The sequence below is a fragment of the Nelumbo nucifera genome, chromosome 4 (assembly GCF_055504915.1).
Source record: "Nelumbo nucifera cultivar China Antique chromosome 4, China Antique-T2T, whole genome shotgun sequence".
In the NCBI taxonomy this organism is placed as follows: domain Eukaryota; kingdom Viridiplantae; phylum Streptophyta; class Magnoliopsida; order Proteales; family Nelumbonaceae; genus Nelumbo; species Nelumbo nucifera.
Window position 1 is genome coordinate 34,780,615 of NC_142652.1, and position 20,224 is coordinate 34,800,838.

At 42.2% G+C, this 20,224-nt stretch overlaps 1 protein-coding gene and 1 pseudogene across 2 annotated transcripts in view; one reads left to right on the forward strand and one right to left on the reverse strand.

Annotated features, from left to right (window-relative positions):
- Positions 1–3,680: 3,680 nt before the first annotated feature.
- Positions 3,681–7,696, reverse strand: LOC148792157 (tetraspanin-8 pseudogene; annotated as a pseudogene).
- The window catches only part of LOC104607378 (Protein kinase superfamily protein), a 48,640-nt gene continuing 36,072 nt past the window's right edge, over positions 7,657–20,224 (forward strand). For both annotated transcript variants that reach the window (XM_010273015.3, XM_010273016.3), the window contains exon 1: positions 7,657–8,681. In XM_010273015.3, coding sequence (XP_010271317.1) covers positions 7,943–8,681 — 739 coding nt within the window. In that variant the 5' untranslated portion in view covers positions 7,657–7,942. The remainder of the gene's footprint in view (positions 8,682–20,224) is intronic.

The following is a 20,224-nucleotide window of genomic DNA, read 5'->3' on the forward strand; positions in this document are numbered from 1 at the left end:
CGACCTACTATGGCATTGTAGGGGAGGGGGTTACAACCACAAAGAAGTTGTGCCTGAGTCTTACCGTGGTAGGCCACGCGCTGACTTCCATAGGTACTGTGACCTTTCCCAGGGGTTTGACCTCCTCTCCGCTGAAGCCGACCAGCGGGGTGTTCGCAGGCTTCAAATCACTGTCTCGGAATTGGAGTTTGTCGAAGGCCGCTTTAAAAAGGATGTTTGCCGAACTGCCGGAGTCAACGAGTATGTGTCGGACTTCGAAGTCGTTGATCTTCACCTTTATGACAAGTGCGTCGTCGTGGGGGTAGTGGACCCCGTGCGCATTGTCTTTGGTGATGAATATGGGGTCTTCCATCCTAGGCCGCTTTGGGGGATTTTGTTCTTCTCTAGTGGCTTCCCGGGTTGATGCTCGAGCTGCTGCCGAGGTGCATCCTGCTACGATCAATCCTCCAACAATCACGTTGATTGTTCCCCGAACTGGTCTTTCCTCCAGGGGCTGCTTCTGCGGTTCGGCTGGCCGACTGCTGGACTCGGGAGCATCTTTGCTGTTCTCTCCTTGCCGACCTGTCTTATTACTATTGTTGTTATTATTATTATGCTATACAAAATTTCTTAGGTACCCGCAACGGATAAGTTCTTCTTTCTCATCGTGGAGATTATTATAATGTTCGGTGCAATGACCATGGTCTCTATGGAAACTGCAGTACAAGTTTTTATTCCTCTCGTTTGGGTTTCCCTTTAGACGAGGTGGCCATTTCACGTACAGGGCGTCTTTGATCGTCATTAAGATCTCGGCCCGCTTCGCGTTTAAGGGCGTGTAGTCTGTCCGACCTGCTAAGGGAGCTTGGAACGGCAGGCTTGGCTTCGTCCCCCGAGATGGGTCTTTCTTCCTCCTGTCATCTGGGTTGGAGGGTTCGCCTTCCCTCTTCCTTTTTTTGTTTCCGCTTTCAATCCTTTGGTTGATCTCCTCCTCTATTCTTATGAATTTGTCCGCGAGCTTGAGGAATTCAGCTACGGTCGCGGGCTGGTTGACTACCATGTGCCACCTGAACTCCTTGTGTGCACACCCCTCTTGGCTGCCGCGAGCTATACCGCGGGGTCTAGGCGCGGTATCAGCAAGCACGCGTCATTGAACCGTTTGATATAGCCCCGAATGGACTCTCCTTCCCTCTAGACTATTCCGATGAGGCTCTCCTCGGTTCGGGGGCACCGCTTGCTAGTAATGAAGTGCGCGGTGAAGGTTTGCACGAACTGGGTCCAGCTTCTTATCGACTCGAGGGCCAGGTTCCTGTACTAGGTGCGGGCCACTCCCCTGAAGGTGGTAGTGAAGGCCACACACATGCAGGACTCGCTGGCCCTCGACAGGTGCATTTGGGACTAGAAAGCATCGACGTGGTCATGGGGGTCAAAGGACCCATCATACTTGTCTAGGGAAGGGAGTTTGAAATCTTTGGGCATGGGAATCGCAAGGAGTTCTGATGACAGGGGGGAAGGAACTGAAAAAATAGGGGCAACTTTACCTTGTCCGAGCTTGTTTCTTCTTTACGTCGGAGCTCGGGCAGGATGCGGGTGGTAGTTCGGCGACTTCGCCGGCGTCTTCGTTGCTGCTTAGAACGCCTGGTATTGGCGCTACTTGCCTCGGTGTTGCCGAGCTCGATCAGCCCAGACTGTTGGTAGTCCGCGGCCAGGACGCCGAATTGGTTCTCTATGAGTGGGAGCTCGAACTTAGAGTGCCAAGGTGCTGACTTGATCGGCAAGGAGGTTCCTGATCCGCCGGCGAGCTGCGAGGCGGGGGCAGTTAGTCTTTCCCTCCTGCCCGGGGATGAGGCCTGGCTCCTGGAGGGGTTCTGAAGTTGGGAGGCTTCCCCTCTGTGAAGGCGCCTGCCCTGAGGGGAGGGCTTGACCGACTTCGGAGCAGGGTGCCAAGGTGGGAGCTATGGTTGGTTCAGAGGCAGTTGGGGGAACTGTTGTTGGTAGTGATGCTGGGAAATGTGGTCTAGTACTTGCTGCTGGTAGAGCTGATGTTGCTGGAACTGCTGCATTTGGGCTTGCATTGCCCGCATGCACTGCAGCAAGTCATCAAGCTAGTTCTGGCTGGTCGCCAGAGGGACAACAGTTGGTTCGGCGAAAGTTGTCTCGATAGGGGGGGAAGGGGAACATTCACAGGTGCCACCGCACTCGGTGCATTGAGGCTAGAGATTCCGTCCGTCGAGAGGGGGATGGTGAACTGTTCGATACATACAGTGGCAGGTTGAGGGTGTTCCCTTACAACATTCAAGTCGGCGTTGTGTCTGTTGCTGCTGGAGGAAGCCATGGAAGCTAAGGTTTCTTTGAGAGAGAGAGAGAGAGTTAAAGGTTAGGGGAGGCTTTTTGAAGTCTTCCCACAGACGACACCAAATGATGATGCGCAATCCGGTCGGTCTTAGCTGCCAATCACCTTGCCTTTGACAGAGCCGAAGATGCCTGAAACAAGGAAGAAATTGGAGACTTCCGGGGAGGAACCCAGTTGGAACACTCCGAAGCTCAAGTTAGTCCTCTTGAGAAGGCAAGGGAAATGAGGGACTTCAAGATCAGAAAGCACAAGAATCACATATCTCCTTCTTTGGGAGATGGGGGCCTTTTATAATCACCCTGTACACTCACTCCCATACCTCTGTCAAATTGGACATCATCACCTCCGCCAGATCGGGTGTCATCATCCCTGCCAGATGCCGGTTCGGGTGTCATAACCTCTGTCAGTTGCCTTGTCAGGGCTGTCTCTGCCACATCTGAGATGGCAGTGGCAGGTGGCCGTTGGAGGGCGACTGTCATGTGTAGGACCCCTAATCATTCAGGCGCGCCGCCTCCGTGTACGGGCTTCCTGAGCGTCAGGTACGGTTGTTCAGTTAGGTGACTTGGAGCCAAAGTGGTGTGCCAGGTGAAGTCTTGAGTTCGGATAGAAGTGTGGCCCGAACTGCCCCGTGGTGGGTCAGCTCAGGTTTTTGCCCTTTGCGCTCCTTGTAAGGCTCAGGACCTCTAAGGGAGAGCTCGGGTTCTTCCTTGGGGAGCTCGGGTCGTGGGTTCCTTTTTTGGGGAGCTCGGGACTCCTTTCCTCGGAGCTCGGGTTGTGGGCCCGCTGCCGTGCCGAACTGGCGCTTCTGCCATGTCACTCTCGGTTGCTTCCACGTGTCGCATGGCCAAGGGGTCGGGCCAAATCTCCCTCCATCAATAACTAAATCCTAAATCTTGCACAACTACTATCATGCTTTTTAAATATTTGTCACTAAAGAATAAAACATGGAAAAAAAGTTTCTTTATATTCTTTCTTCCTAATATTACCCTATTATGAATAAAATTTCACTTTTAAGAATCATGTTGTCCAAAATAAAATCTATAAATTTTTTTTATACCATGTCTTTCTAGCACCATCATAAACCCATTTGCCTTAAAAATGATAAATCATATTTTTGACATTTAAAAATACAAAAGTAAAAGAAAAATAAAGAAGAAAACCACTCCATTTTTTGGGTGAGGCTCTCATAAACAATAATAGCAACCAGTAGAAAAAACAATTAAGATGTCTAAAAGTCATTAATAGTTGTATAGCATAGGTTGAATATAAAGATAACCTGCCATAGCAAAGTTAGTCCTTTTATTGATACTAGTAAACACATACATGCATTTGCACGTGATAGTATCTCTAAGACAAAATTATTTATAATTCATGAGTAGTTTTGAACGATAATTTCTGAACAGCTATTAGTGGACAGTTTATGAAGTGAGAGTAAATGACATATATGCTCGCTGTGTGCTTAGACAAGAGGGATAGAAAATTGATGGCTCATATCATGAGCCATTTTCATGGCAAAACGCTGAAAGCAAAGAACAACATTCTGGCAAAGTGAACTGTAGAAAACTGAACTTATAATCTAAATGGTATCTCAGGAAAGATTGAGGTATCAAAATTGAAATAGCAAGAGAAATAACAAAAACCAATATTTTACAAACCCAATGTTGAGCAATTAGTCAAAAAGAAAATTCAAATCAGTAGTTTTCTAATAAAACCCAGTTATAAAAATGCAGTGAAAATTCAGTCATATTGTCGTGGTGATAGATGGTAGATACCCAAACCACTGTAATTTGTACCAGGAGTGAAGGAAATTTTCTCAAATGTCTGTTTCAAGGAATAATGCTATCAAACAGGAAGATAGAGGTAGGAAATCCAAAAATGGGAGGGGATTTACCAAAAAGTTTCATGATCAAAATCCCTAAAGTTGATAAAGAAAAGGGAAGAAAAAAAAAAGCTGATATAGATGAAACGGATTCTGAAAAAAAATAAAATAAAAGTACCCACATTCAGATTTGTACACAAAGAATAAATAAAACGATATGAACAAGGGAATGATGTTACACACCTGAATTGATGACAAGTGTCGAGCATAAAACTGTTCAACCGTGTTGGTGGCATCACTAAGGCTATTGCAGACGTAACTATTCATCAAACAACTCTTGGTCTTGTTCCAAGTTTTGTTGTTGTTAGCCCTCTTGTGCAACCAATTTGAATAGTCCCCTAATTTATACTCCTTATACCCTTTATACGACAGAACCTCTCCTGCACTCTTGTTAGTCACCACGAAAGCAAGGATCATGAAGCATAAAAGAAGAACAATGAGGAGGAACATCACATAGAGGTAAATCCAGAGAAGCCATGAGACCTGTATCACGCACCTATGAGTCTGGCGAGAGACATCAACAAGAGAAACACCCCAGAGCGATAATGGATTTCTCGAGGAACTTTTCACAGTCAGTGCTCGCTCTGTTTTCCGGCCATATTCCACCTCCCAAGATCAGAATCGAGAACAAAAAGACTGCGAACTTCATAATTCAGATTAAGTTGTTACTCACTCGGAACAACTTCCCTCATTCTCGAAATATCAATCAATCTACTACAATAGCAGCTAAGATTAAGAAAAATATATATAGAGAGAGAGACGATGGATTGAAAGGAATACATATAGTTACTGTTCGGGACTTGAGACTTTTGACGATTCAACGCTTATTCATACAGTGATTTCATTGAAGGATGTGGAATACCTTCGGTGTGTCTGCTACAACGGTCGTTGGCGTCGGACAGGTGATTTGAACCTCATAAGTGCGCGGTTAACACAGCTTCTGATTAAAGTGGGTCACTTTTTATAACGCGCATACCCACTATCATGTTCTTGAAACTGGGTTGACAGGTGTCCAAATGGTGGGAAGAAATGTTTTGAAATTGGAATGATAAATACTATTGAGCTTTTTCTTTCCTAAAATTGAGGAACCTGGCTAACCCATATATAACAAACTAGACATAACTAAATTTGAACTTTACATGCAATTGAAATTCTTTTTCATGCATGATTAGAATGCCACGTGTCTGATTGGAATGACAAATATAACCTCAATATTGTTCATCGAATGCTAGACAAATGGGGGTAGAATTAGTCCAATGAAAAGTCCAGAAAAAAAAATGGATTTATGCTTTTATTAATAGTATAGATATAGATTTTGACGATATATCCGAATCCCCTATAGGGGTGTTTTAAAGGTGACTGGATTTGCTCCTCACACATGGTGCCTCACACCGACTTCACATGCACATTCTGTCGTGCATAAGGAACATCTTCCGTACTTATGTATTATTATTTACGAGAAATGTTCCCAATGCACGGTGGGATGTGCCTGTAAGATTGTTGTGAGACACCCTATGTGAGGAGCAGATCCCAATTTGTTTTAAATACGCAACAACACACTAATAATCTCTCTCCCCAAAGCTAGTGGTTATGGCTTGTGGGAATCGAATCCCACTGAAACAAGTCAACTAACGTATCGATTGAGGCGGTGTTCGACATAGTGTTCATCTTGTGGATGGAACCGTTTTGGGACCATCCACGGGATGAATAGCCGTTCGATTGGTCCACACCCCAATTTCTCATCCACGGCGAAAACTCGTGGTTAGTGCCCGCCCACACTATTTTTGATCCCTTGCTTCACACTCTCCCTTAAAGGCTAAAACCCTATTGTCTATTTCACATTTTAATATTTGTATCAAAAAATATTAATTATTTTAATTTTTAATGTTTTTATCAATAAAATAATATTTTTAAATATTTAAAATATATTTTTTAAAATTTTAGTTATTTTACTATTGTTTTTATAAAAAATTAATATTTATTGGTTAATATAAATTCATTGATGCATTTTCAATATATTTATCATATAAAATAAAAAAATTAGATATTTATGATTAACTGTGTAAATCAAGGTTTTCGAACCGCCGTTGACTTGGACGGTCAGACTATTCGGCCAGGGAACCGTACGGGCAAGTGGTTTTGTTTTACCCCAAATCCAGTTTTTGGGCAAAAACTGTTGAAAAAGTCAACAACCGATTGACCCAAGCGCTCAAACCATCGACTCGTTCAACTATTTTTGACCATTTTTTTATTTGTAATTTGTTTGTTAGAATGGGCCGTCCGTTCGAACCGGAAGGTCAGGTCGTCAACCTGGAAACTGGTGGCTAGAATGATTCCGTTTATGAGTCATTTTTTAAAACATTGGTGTAGATAATTCATGAATGTATATAAGATACATGGAATCAAAAAGTGTGGTGTGGGTTCGTCCACACAACACTTACAGAACAACACTATGGGTGTGGACTAGTCCAGTCCACATAGTTTGTCCATAGTTTATAACAGTTATGGACTCTAATGTGGTGTTGATTGATCCTTATTACAGAGTGTAGTGTGAACCAGTCTATACCCATCAATTTCTCATCCACACCATAGAACATCCCTTAACTATGTGAGCCACCGTTACTTGGCATTGGAGAAAAGTATTTGCAAAGAAGTGAAGATTTACAAATACCCATGCAAAGAAGTGAGTATTTGAAAAACTTCTATGGGTTTGGGCTTAGGTTAGTATGCAAGCCCATTGAACAAATGCTTAAATGCTCAACCCAACCCAAGTTGAGAGAGAGAGAGGGATTAAACTTCAAAGAAAAAGCTTAGGTCTAAGGCTAAAACTTAAACGAACAAGATTGATAAAAGAAAATGATTCACAGATTCACCATTGCGCATCTTCATGTTTTTGCTTCCTATATTTGTATAATTGTATTCTCCACTAGCCATGTTTGGATTAGTGTAGAAGCAAAATTACTTAATTCTCCCGGTAAAAGAAATGCTCAACGGGGGTTTGAATTTTGAAAACCGAGAGAGGTCCATTTCTCAAGTTTCAACGTACCTTCACTTTTCAAGAATTAAACGATTTTAACCCTATAGGCTATTTCTACTCACGAGCGCGGGATCAAAATGGGCGGTAGGTCCTCCTTCACCGACTTTTGCCACGTGGCAAGTTAAAATTTCCAACAGCCTCAGGTTGCAACCATTCGTCACGAAAGAAGAAACCAAGGTGTGAATGGCCTGACCGTGCCACCGGACCCAACCACCTAGAGAAGTTGAGAGTTGAATTTGAGACTTGAGGGTCCACCCCTAATTAGGGACATGTCAGACAGTTCACACTAAACCAAGGACATCAGAGTCAATTCAGGAAGAAGAAAAAAATTTCCGATATTGTAAATTTATACATGAATTAATAGTTCCACCGGTCATTTTTAAGGCAGTATATCCAGTCATACCGTATTCTTTGGCACATCTACAGCCCATTTCTCTTCTAATTTTTTCATTATCTCTGGTCCTGGTAAGAGAGAAATTCCTTGGACTTTCAGAGTTCAGAGCCCTCCCCCCCCAGTTCCACACTTCCACCCGGTTTCCCCCTCTTTCTTTGTATCTTCTTGTTGTTGTTGATCTCTGGAATTAAGGGGGATTTGATTTCTCTGACTAGGAACTCAAGTGGGTTTCCATGATTCATTCAGCAGCCCTGCATCTCTGCTAGGGCTGCAGGATTGTCTAAAAAAGGGGAGGAGGCAAAAATGGTTTTCAAGGGGAGATTTTTCTCCTCTAAGAAATCAGATTCTTCAAGCCCCGATGGATCGAACAGTCCCAAAACCCTAAGTTCAGATTCGCCCAACAGATCCGAGAAGAAGAAGGTCAAATCCACGAAGGATGATCAGCAGATCGGTCCCAGTGGCGGGAACTTTGGTGTTGGGTGTCGTCAAACGCATGTCAAAGATGGCAGGAAGCAGCCGCAGCCGCAGCCGGAGCAGCAGCAGCAGAAGAAGAAGGAGATCAAGGGGAAGGAAGTTCAAGCTCCATTGAAGTCGACTTCGGCGGCAGTTTCTAGTAATGCTTCCAGTTCGGTTTCGAAATTGCGGAAAATGCCTGAGGTGAAAGAGGGGCCTTCGGCGGTCGCGCCACTTCTGGCATCGTCACTTGGGTTGAATAGGATAAAGACGAGATCAGGGCCGTTGCCACTGGAGAGCTTCTTTGGGTTCCGCGGGGACAAGGGGTTGAATGGTGCGAGCAATTTATCGAGGCCTGCTACCGATGGGTCTTCGCCTTCGACTTCCTCATCGGCAGCTTCCGGGAAGAACATTGGCAAGAAGAAAGATGTTCAGAAACTTAATAAGGACAATGCTTCACCTGGTAGTTGGATTGGCAATGGCAGCAATTGCGATAGCATGTCGACTGGGAGTACACTATCAAGGGATCAGAGTCCGAGTGTCCAGGTCAGGTCCTGTCTACAGAATGGTGACTCATCAGCCGAAATGGGTATGGATCTTTTACAACTATTTATTTCTCTACTGTCGTTCATTGTCATAGTAATTATCTTATCTCTTCCGCTGTATTTAAAATGTGTAATAGTTGCCTATACAACGAAAACAATAAGAACCAATGGAAATTTTATTCGATTGTCCATATCGTATTCAAATATGTCCAACGCGTAAGTAGTTAGATGGCTATTCAACTTTTTTTCTGGATCAGAAACACTAAGAAGTATTGCATTGAGTTAAGAGTTTAAAAAGCTGGTTTGATTATTTTTTGTTGCACCCTTTGGCCTAGCAAGAATTGAGTGGAAAAGCTTTTGGCTAAATATCGCTGACCCTCCCTTTACTCGAAGTCTTGAAAATATTTTGTTTGAAATCATTTTACCTTTTTCCTATTCTCTTCTACGTCCAGTTCATGAAGTTCCTTTTGGTGCAGGTGGCTATTATTTATTTATTTATTTTTTTTGATTTTTGTGGAGGTGGATATTTTCTCACCAGTCTACAACAGCAGCAGGAGAAAAAAGGAACAGAAACTTCCTCTGGTTAAATGTGACTCCCCTGCTTTTCAGACTTAAGCAATATATAACTCAAGCAGTGTTAAGCACAAAGAGGCGTGATCTTCTACATAGGGGTTTCTTGTGCTTTTTTGTTGTTTGCCCTTTTCTGAAAACTGCCATCTGGTGATTATTCAAGTTTATTGAGCTGCAGAGGCTTTGGCAGGTTATCTTTTGCTGTGAGATTAAGATCACTTGCAAATACACAAGAACTTGGGATTCTGTCACAGTTTCTGTTGAGATGTTTGAGTCGTTAAAAAGTTGCAGGGGGATGCATCTGACTTGGTTGTGGCTTTAGGGAAATTTGGTTGTGGGCCATTTCTTGGTTGTGAATAGATAGCTTAATGAGGACTTGGAATTCTGTGGGAGTTGTCCCATATCCTGTTCTAATGGATATCTTGATCAACTGAAAAAAATTACTGATGATTAATCTAATAGTGAGGCTTCTAGACCGTCTGTGATTGGATAGCTTGTTGGTGGGAGTGAAGTTCTGTGGCAGTTCCCCCCATCACTGGAAAGACTTCAGCTATTGTGTGGGGCCAATCAGATGACTAATGAGTAATGGTGAGCTAAATGAGTGACCTCTCATTAAGTTGCACAGAAGGAATGCATTCCTCAATGTAAATTTCCTCCTGTATCAGTGTTGGTGCTTGTCCCTTGTTCATACTGAAACTGTATTTCTTATCCCCTTTTCTTTTTTCTCATAGAGTTTTATCTTTGCATACAAGAAGAGAAAATCAAGAAAGGTCTATCAATAAAAAGAAAATCAAGGAAGTGCCATAGTAACAACAAAAAATTAATGAAGTGCGTAAACAGATCTTGAACAGTTGAACTGCAAAAAATAAGGAAATTATCAGGAGCAGCAAGATACTCAAGAAAAAAAATGAGAAGGGGAAAATAGAGATCTCACACCTCAACTTAGACAACATGGGTTTATACCTTAATACACTATGGGATAATGGAGCATGGGCTCATACATGAAAAAATTCTTCTACTACTCAGGAAACATATCTTTATTACATGTTTAGCTCACTTGTAGAGATCAGAGGTGGAACAAAAGGAACTAGTTCTTATATAAATTTACCTTTGTAAATTGGAAAGCTGTAAAACTATTGCATGCCTACCTTATTTAAAAGGGATAGTTCGATTGCCTTTTTTTTCAAAAGGTAAGGCTGTTAGGAACTGCCTAACTCAGGGACTCTTTCGAGGAAGCTGAGAGATACTTCTGTTACAATTCTGCTATACCATCCTCTCCACTTGTCCAGTTTGTTATTTAGTTATAGATAGATAGATAGATAGATAGATAGAGGGATAATCAATAATTCCCCTCCTAGCTTCCTTTCCTTATTTATATACTTCTGTTACAATTCTGTTATACCAGCCTCTCCACTTGTCCAGTTTGTTATTTAGTTTGTTCTAGTGGTTGGCTGTTAGTTACATTCCTTAAAGGCTGGCATGGCCTTTTCTTGTACACTTGTATTCCCTTTATTTGTGTCTCAACAAAGGCATTATACTAAAAACAAAAGGATTAAGTGATTACATCTGAACTTGTTAGACCTGATCAGACTATAGATGATTTACACCCATTTGTGTATAGACTATACAAAATGTTAGCAAGATACCAACACGAGAACAAAATATCCCTGTCAAAAGATCCATTGCAGCCAATCCTTTGAATTCCTTATGGGCTGATCATGAGCACAACATTCCTTTAATTCTGTCCAGCAAAGTTTGCTTGCTTGAGAGTTGAGAGGCAGATTTCAAAGATCTGATCATTCCTCTCCTTCCATATGCACCAAAACACAGCCCTCGGTGTCAAATCCCACACCAATCTGCCTCTTTTCCTTAGACCTTTGGTATTCTGACTGAGCAAAAAAGACTGAATGGACTGAGGGAGGCAGCCAGCCCATCTAAATGTGTCTAAGATAACACTCCACATCTTATAAGAAGATGGGCAGTGCAAGAAAAGGTGGTTGGCTGTTTCCAACTCATCAGAGCATAAAATACAGCACAACTGATCCAAAACTATTCCTCGGGCTAAAACTTGTCTTGGACTAAACACTTTCCATCACTGCTGGCCAGACAAAGAATATTTTTTTTTTGATCAATAAGACCAGACAAAGAATTTATCTTTGAAGTTTGGACAGGGCAAAACTCTTCTGTCAGCTGGAACTTATCAACATCTTCTATGCACAGATTTCTGTACAGGGATTTCATCGAAAACGTGCCACTGCTCTCCCAACACCAGTAGCATGAATCAGACACCCGCACATATGGATTATGATTCTGAATCAGTTGGAGCATCTCCATTAAATGATCTAGCTCCAAGTTGTTTATATTCCTTCTAAAACTTGGGGTCCAAGAGACTATACAGTAACAATCCATGATCAGGGCTTCTCTATCTTGAGTTATCAGAAACAAAGAAGGGAAAAGTTCTGTAAGAGCTTGTTCCCTTTTGGTTGGAAAATTCTCCTCCCAGCTTAACCCTTAAACTTTTGTTTGTTTCTTTCCATGCTCTCTCTCTCTCTGTGATAACAAAAATTAATGATCAATTATAAAACAATAAGCTTCCTAAAATTAAAAGTAAAATCTGGCTCACAAAATCATGTGTACATTAACAATTTTTTTTTGGTTTTCTTGTAAAAAAATCATGAGTTGTGCAATTTACTTGAAGAGTGGATTTTTCTCTAGTTGAGCACAGGGCCGAAAATTATGTGGTTTGTTTGTTGAGTTTATTCATTGGCCTGTCAATTTGTTGAGTTTATTCATTGGCCTGCCAATAGTTGATAATTTCTTGATGCATTTAAAGTCCCATATGATGTTGTTATAACTATGGAGAGGGCTGGCTAACAGATGCACACCTCATTGCCTACCTGAAGGAAGAGGAAGTTTCACTTGATATTCCAATATTCCATTTCTTATTTTACTAGATGAAGAAATGAGGATACCATGACAAAGGTTCTTGCTTCTCATTTGTCATGTTCTGGTTCCTTGGCTCAGTAATCTGAATTTGGGATTTATTAGGCTTGGAAACTCGTTTTTGCTAGGAAAATGGCTCTGGAGGTTCTCTTTGGACTCACACATATTGTGGCATAATAATCAACAGCATTCATGGGTTATTTGGTCAATGGTTGGGATAGTCTTGAATACTAGAGCTTCTGTGGATTCTCTTAGATGTTTTAAAAAAGTTCATTTTTTGTTGTTTTTCAACTTTGATGCCAGAATTTGGACAGCTAATTCTTCAGGTCTTTTCTCATGTGCCTCTTTCTTTTCTTGCCTATATATGGACCTCAATCTTAGAGGGTTTTTCTTTGCGAGCACCATCAGGGGTGAACCAATACCACCTAAGATTAGGTGTGTTTTTTTTTTGTTGAGAGGTAGTTCATTTGAAAATCAGTACTTGCAAAATTTTCAAAAGAGAAGGTTCAAGAGGTAGTTCACTTGCTTATTTCCTGTCCCCTTGCATCCAGAATTTGGGAATTTTCCTTTCCTTGTATGGTGGCAGGTGAATTCCCCCAGCCCTTGGTGATATGGGAATTCTTTTCATTCCTTCATTTTTCTCGCTAGTCAAGAAGGGAGAAAAGATTCTATATAGATGCACTAAAGCAGTAATTTTGTGGTGTATTTGGAAGGAATGGGATCCTAGAATCTTTAAAAAAGAACCATATTTGCTTGTGATTATAGCTGTCCAATGAGCATTGGATTCGATAGAGAACCTTCATAGGGAGGGGGAGGGAATGGCCATTCCCTCAAATGGTGGAACGACATTCCACCAGGAATGGGAATGGGATTCCGATTCCGTCCAACCAAACAGTTGGAATCGGAATGGCCCATTCCTATTCTGATTCTGATTCCAGACCCCTATTCCCATGAATCAAACGTGCCCGTACTTGTCAAAAAAACTGTCAAATACAATGGACTTACAAGATTCTGGCTCCATTGGATAGGTAACTGAATAAACCATCTAATGACACTAAAATCATGTAAAATGGACAAGTTTTGACTCTGAAAAATAGCTGAAAGAAAACTGAAAAGTTTGCAAATTTAACTCCTCAAAAATCTAATAACTCTTTAAGAAATACTTAAAATTTGCCACTGCTGGAGGAATTTGAAGAAACTTGATTAATTTTTTCATGCTTTCTTTGCCTTTTTCCATGCTTGCATCACTTGGTTGCCAGTTTATCAATGCATTGAGGTAAATAGACTCAATAGGAATATTGTGCTATTATCTTCCATAGACAATCTCTACTGTCAGGCTTGATCAGAAAATGAATACCCTTTGCAATAATTGATGGAGGGAGGGTCTTCTGGTGGATTTCAGATTCTGTAAGACCCTTAAGAGACCACTCTATCTATGTTCCATTGGGTTTCCAGATTGGCCACTCTATCTATGTTGTTATCTTAACTCGTGTCAAAACTGTTTGTCAAGGCATAGATTTACAAATATAGTTAAATTCTGTATTGTTCATTTTTTGGACAACAACGTAGAAAAAAATTATCAAGGTAGAAGAGAACTTCTGTGTTTTGTTCTTGTCAACTTTGATGACAAGGGAATCTGTAGTGTGGACCCCTCCGCCTGAAGGATGGGTAAAGCTGAACTTTGATGGCAGCAGCCAAGGAAACCCAGGTCCATCGGGGATAGGAGGGGTGCTGAGGGACATGGAGAGCAACATATTAGCCTTGTTTTCAGGCCCTGTGGGAATTGGAGACTCTAATAGAGCTAAGATTTTAGCTGCGGTACAAGGTATTCAGATTGCAGAACAATTAGGAGTTCAACGCTTGGTAGTTGAAGGAGACTCTCAAATTGTTGTGGGATGGTTGAAAGACCCAGCTTTAGCCATGTGGCAACACAGAGATTTATTAAGGAGAGTAAATTTTTTTTTTGATCAATAACACTTTCATTAATTCATCAGTAGAAAATTTACAAGTGGAAGACAAACACACTTATCTTCCAAGAGTTACAAAGAACTTCAAGAAAGGAAAGAAGAAAATACAAAGATACAAGGACACTAACATTACAACTTAGCCCAAAACAAGGAATCCCTTTCTGCCCCTTGTTTTTCTAAACCGTCAGCTAGGGAATTAGCTGATCTCTTAATCCAACATGTCTTAACTTCCATTTCCCGCACTAGCCATTTGAATTTCCTCTTCTCATTGTTATACTTCCAAAGATCATTTTGTTCTTTGGACAGCCACCCTATCACCACCTCTGAATCCCCTTCAATTATAAGTTTCTTGATGTTCAATTCCTTAGCTTTTCGGGCTCCTTCCATAACTGCACATATCTCAGCTCTAAGGGAGTCACCCACTCCAATTGGGCCTGAGAACATAGCAGAGATGACCCCATTTTCATCTCTAAAAACACCCCCTATCCTTGATTGTCCCGGGTTTCCTCTACTACATCCATCAAAGTTTAATTTCAAGAATCCACTAGGTGGGGGGGTCCAAGCCACGCTCATTACTGACTTGGTCTGCGTGCAACTTGCAATTTCACCCCACTTCCTCAACATATCATCCACAGTGTAATCTGTGAATATTTCCAGAGATTTCAGCCATTGTACCGCCCTAAACTGTATGATAACCCTCAAATCTGCTGCCCCTCTCTGAGTTTCTGAGAATATCCTGGAGTTCCTTTCTTCCCATAGTGTCCAACATACTGCAGCCCTTAGTCCTCTCCACATTGTCCTTCCCCTTTTTTAACCGCCATCTGAAGAAGGAAGGGGCGAAAAGGCCCTGCATGTCTGATGGGGGATTCCAGCTGCATCCAAATAAGGAGAAAGCCCAATCCCACAATGACCTCGCGAAGTGGCACGACACCATTAGGTGAAGACCAGTCTCCCCATTTGCTTTACACATAACACACCACTGAGGTGACAAGCAAGTATTGGGTCTCTTCTTTTGGAGTAGATCACCAGTGTTGATTCTTTCTAGATAGGCTTCCCAACAAAAACTACCAACCCTAGGAGGTATAGCTCTGCACCAAACCTCACCAACAGGAAAAGGGGACTGGGTAGGACTGGTGGACTGACTTAAGACTTTGAAGAACGAAGCACAAGAGAAAATGCCATTGGGGTTAGGTGTCCAAATTCTAGAATCCGCCCTAGTGGGGTCTAAGACAACATTATCAAGAAGTGCAAGAAGGCTCGAAATACAGTCGAAGTTTGAATCCCTTAAATCCCTTCTTAGACTCAAGTTCCACCCAATCCCAGAAGTGGAAGAGGACGGGGTGGTGAAAGACGAGATCAGCTCATTTTTCAAATCAGAAAGAGCGTACAAAGACGAAAACTGATCCTTTAGAGGAGCGCTCCCCACCTAGGTTTGTTCCCAAAATTTTATGGAGTTACCGGAATTCAAGTCATACCTGATATTAGGAATGAAAACTGGTAGCAGGTCATGAATGGCTTTCCAAGGAGAATTGCTTGTGATCCTAGCTCTAATTCCAGCATCCCATCCGTTGTGCTCCAGCCCATGAATACTTGCCACTATTCTAGCCCATAGCTTCTCCTTTTCCATAGGAAACCTCCACAATCACTTCCCCAGCAGAGTCATATTCCTTCTCCTAATACTCCCCATCCCCAAACCACCACACGACTTACTCCTGCACACTATTTCCCAGCTAACTCTATGATCCCTCTTCTCTTCTCCCGGCTCCCACAGGAAATCTCTCATTAACTTCTCTAATCTGTTAGCAATCTTCACTGGGATTTTAAACACTGACATGAAGAAGATGGGTAAGTTAGCAAGCGTGGCCTTAATTAATGTAATTCTCCCGCCAAGAGAGAGGTAATTCTTTTTCCAGGATACCAATCTTTTTTCAAACCTTTCCATCATCAGATTCCAGAAGCTCTCTCTCTTGGGATTATCACCTAATGGTAATCCTAGATAGTTCAAAGGCACTTCAGCACTCTCTCTGATCTCTCCCTCCTCCAAATTCACCCCCACTACACAGCTTTTCCCAAGGTTAACTTTCAAATTGGACAGTTGCTCAAACAGTTGTATCACCGACTTTAAATTCCTGATAAACCTCACATTACCACCTTCACAAAATAGAATCGTGTCATCAACAAACTGTAAATGTGTGAGGGGGGTTTCCATCCTCTCAACCCTCCAGCCTCTAATGAGCCCCCTAGAATCTGCTTTGTGAATCAATTTCCCTAAAACCTCCGCAATTAAAATGAACAAGAAAGGAGAAAGGGGGTCTCCTTGTCTTATACCCCCACTGGCTGGAAAGAAATCTACCACTGTCCCATTCACTAGCACTGAATAATGACAATTCCGGACACAACCCATGATCCACTTGCACCATCTAGCCCCAAACCCGAATTTGGTTAAAACTTTCCTCAAGAACTCCCAGTCGACCAGGTCATAAGCCTTTTCCAAGTCCAGTTTACAGACCACTCCCTTCTTCTTATCCCTCTTAAAGTTCTCCACACTCATTAGCAGTTAAAATCTGGTCTATAATTTGTCTTCCACTCACAAAAGCTCCTTGATAGTGTTCAGTGATATTCGGAATTATCTTCTTCAGCCTCAAAGACAACACTTTTGCAATGATCTTGTACAAGCTATTCACCAAGCTTATTGGCCTAAAATCCTTCGGGTGGGATGCATCTTTCTTTTTGGGAATTAAGGCTATAAATGTAGAGTTCACACCCGGATTGACAATTCCTCTCCTGAAAAACTCCTCAAACACCCGCAAGAGATCATCTTTCAAAATATCCCAACAATCTTGATAAAAAGCCATTGTAAACCCATCCGGCCCTGGAGCTTTTGTTCTATCCATAGAAAACACAGCCTCCTTAATCTCTTCTATATTAAAGCTTCTTTCCATCCTTCTCCTGTTCTCCACCCCTACATCTGGCTAATCCAAACCTTCTACCCACACCCTTCTACTCACAGGCCTTCTAAGAATAGATTTGAAATGCTCCCCACAGGCCCTGGCAATCTCCTCTTGCTATACTAACTCAACTCCATCTACTACCAATTTGGAGATAAAGTTCTTCCTTCTCCTGCCATCTGCTAGATAGTGGAAATACCTAGTGTTTCTATCTCCCTCTTGCAGCCATTTACACCGAGATTTTTGCCTCCAACTAATTTCCTCCTTGTGCAGGCAATCCTCTAACTGTCTTCTCAATTCTCTTCTGAGGTCATTGTCTTCCTCTCCAAATTCTCCCCTTTCCTCTTTAAAGTCAAGGCTTTCAATCTTCTTCATCAAGTCTCCCTTTCTTTCTTCTGTCCTCCCGAACTCCATCAAGTTCCACTCCTTAATTCTTGCTTTCAAGAATTGTAATTTCTTATGAAATTTTATCCCCTTCCACTCCATTGACGGGTTACACTCATGCCACCACTCCCTCACTTTGTTAGTAAACCCTAGATGCAGTAACCACATATTTTCAAATCTAAAGGGGGTAGGACCTCCACACCTTCTTTCCTCCTTGCATTATACTATGGGTCAGTGATCCGAGGTCACCCTTGGGAGAGCTCTAGCATCCAAGGTTCCCCAGTGTTCTTCCCAATCCAAAGAGAACAGGAATCTATCCAGCTTAGAGCAAATGGGTCTAGATTGGAGATTTGACCATGTAAATGCCTTATGCGCTAGGGGAATCTCTTTAAGCTCAAAGGCATCCACAAAACTATTAAACTTCCCCATGCTTTTTGTCACCCTCTAGTTAATCTTATTGGACTCTTCCGAGAACCTTATCACATTGAAGTCCCCACCCATGCACCAAGGCCCATCCCACAACCCTCTAACATCAGCCAGTTCCTCCCACAACTCCTTTTTCTCTTTGTAATCATTCGGTCCGTAAACATTTGTGAGCACCCACATATAATCATCCTCTTGCTGCTTAAACTTCATGGAAACCGAGTACTTTCCGATCAACTCCTCCATCCCTTCAACCACATCCCTCTTCCACATTGTTACAATCCCCCCGGAAGCACCTCACGATGGAGCCGCCACCCAGCTAATCCCCCTGGCTTTCCATACACTCCTTGCCCATTTGTCACTAAACTCCATTCTCTTAGACTCTTGCAACAGCACAATGTCTGGGTCATACCGTCTTATTACCTCTTTTATTGTTGCTCTCTTCTTCGCACTCCCAATTCCCCTCACATTCCAACTAAGAATCTTCATTCCGCTTCTTTTTACAAACCCCTTGCCACCTACCTGCTACTTTCCCCCTTTCCTTCTATCTCCTTTTACCTCGAGCTTCTTGTCTCCTTCTACATCTCTCTTTAGTCTCTCTACTTCACTCAACCTCCTCTTCTTTGTTATGATCTGCATCTTCCTCTTCTGTAAACTTTCTTTCAACTCGTTCAAATCCTCCAGCCTACAGCCCAACTTCCCTACAAATTCTGCTATCGTGTCTTCTCTCACCGATTCCACCACCCCTACCCTTCCTACAGAATCCCCTTCATCTCTGTCCACCTGCCTTTCCTTCCTCTCCTCTATTCCCACCTCAGTTCTTTCCTCTCCAACCTTCCTCCCCTTACTGTTACCTCCCTCCTTCCTTGCTTCCTCCCCGTAAACCTCTCCATCTCTAAGGATTGTAAATTGGCTTACAAGAAATATGACTGTTACCTCTCTATGGGTGGGAAGATCAGCAAACACCTTAGCGGATGGGTTAGCTAAGCAGGGCTACAAGGGAGCAGTTATTTTGGGCTGCTTTGTAATTTTATTTATGGTTAACTCTGTTTTACTTTGATGTAATACTTCTCTGAAGAGGTAACAGCTCATGCCTCTTCAGTGGTGTTATTTTCTGATTTAATAAGTTTCTTCATTCATCAAACAAAATTCCTATTTCTAATATTTCCACTTCTTGAATGGAAAAGGATGTTTCCATTTAACTGTTTTCTTTTTAATCAGAAAAAGGAGAATTTTATTTAATTACAATATTCTGTTACATAATTACAGCAAATACAAAGCAGACATTGCACAACAGAGGGTTACATTAAAGCCCAGAACAGCTGCTGCCTATGAACTCCCTGTTTGGCTAATGAATCAGCCATCCCATTTGCAGTTCTCCTGATCCATGTGAATGAGGCATTGAGTTCCCTTGCTAGGCTTTCAATTTCTGTAAGGGGATGTCTATAAATCCAAGGTGTATTACCCCTTGAATTGGTCCATAATATCACTACTTTTGAGTCCCCTTCTACCTCCAAATTCTTAAGATCTGCTTGCTTGGAAAGTTTTAAACCCTGTAGTATAGCTAAATCAGCCTTTAGAGAATCACCTTCCCCTAGAGTCCTGAAAACATAGCTAATACTTTTCTCGAGTAGTCTCTGATCACACCGCCAATTCCTACCAGTCTCTGCCCCAAGCTTCCTATAGAGCTAGCTCCCTCCAAAATTAAGCTTGACTTTGTTGAGACCTGGGGTCTTCCACTCCACCTTTCTTTAATTCTTTCTTTCTTTCTTCTTAGAAGAGTGTGCCACTTCATTCCACACTCTTACTGTCTGTAATCAAGAAATCTTGAAAGAGCTCAAGTGTTCTCACCCATTATGCAACTTTTATCTTTATGGTCTCCACTAATTCTTCATTTGACCTGAACGTCTCATTGAAAATTCTTGCATTCCATTCCTCCCATACAGTCTACACCATTGCTGCCCTAATTGATTTCCACATGACCATTCTTCTTTTTGTTGGTTGCCTTGGGAAATCTTTGTTGAAGAGGCTTACTACATCCTAGGGAGTACTCCACCTGCAACCAAAGAGAGAACAGAGAGATTCCTAAACAGAGAGCACAAATGGGCAATGGATCAGTAAATGGGGTAGGGGTTCACCATCTGTAAAACAAAGAATACACATGAGGGGAGAGGCATTTATTTGGCCTTCTTTTTTGAAGCATGTCACAGGTGTTCAGCCTCCTAATAAAAACCTCCCAACACAGAGCTTGAATTTTTGGTGGAATGGGCTTGCTCCAAATCTCTTATTCTATTTCACCGGGAAATTCTCACTCCCAACAGGATTTTGCACAAGAGTATTAAAAAAGGAAGC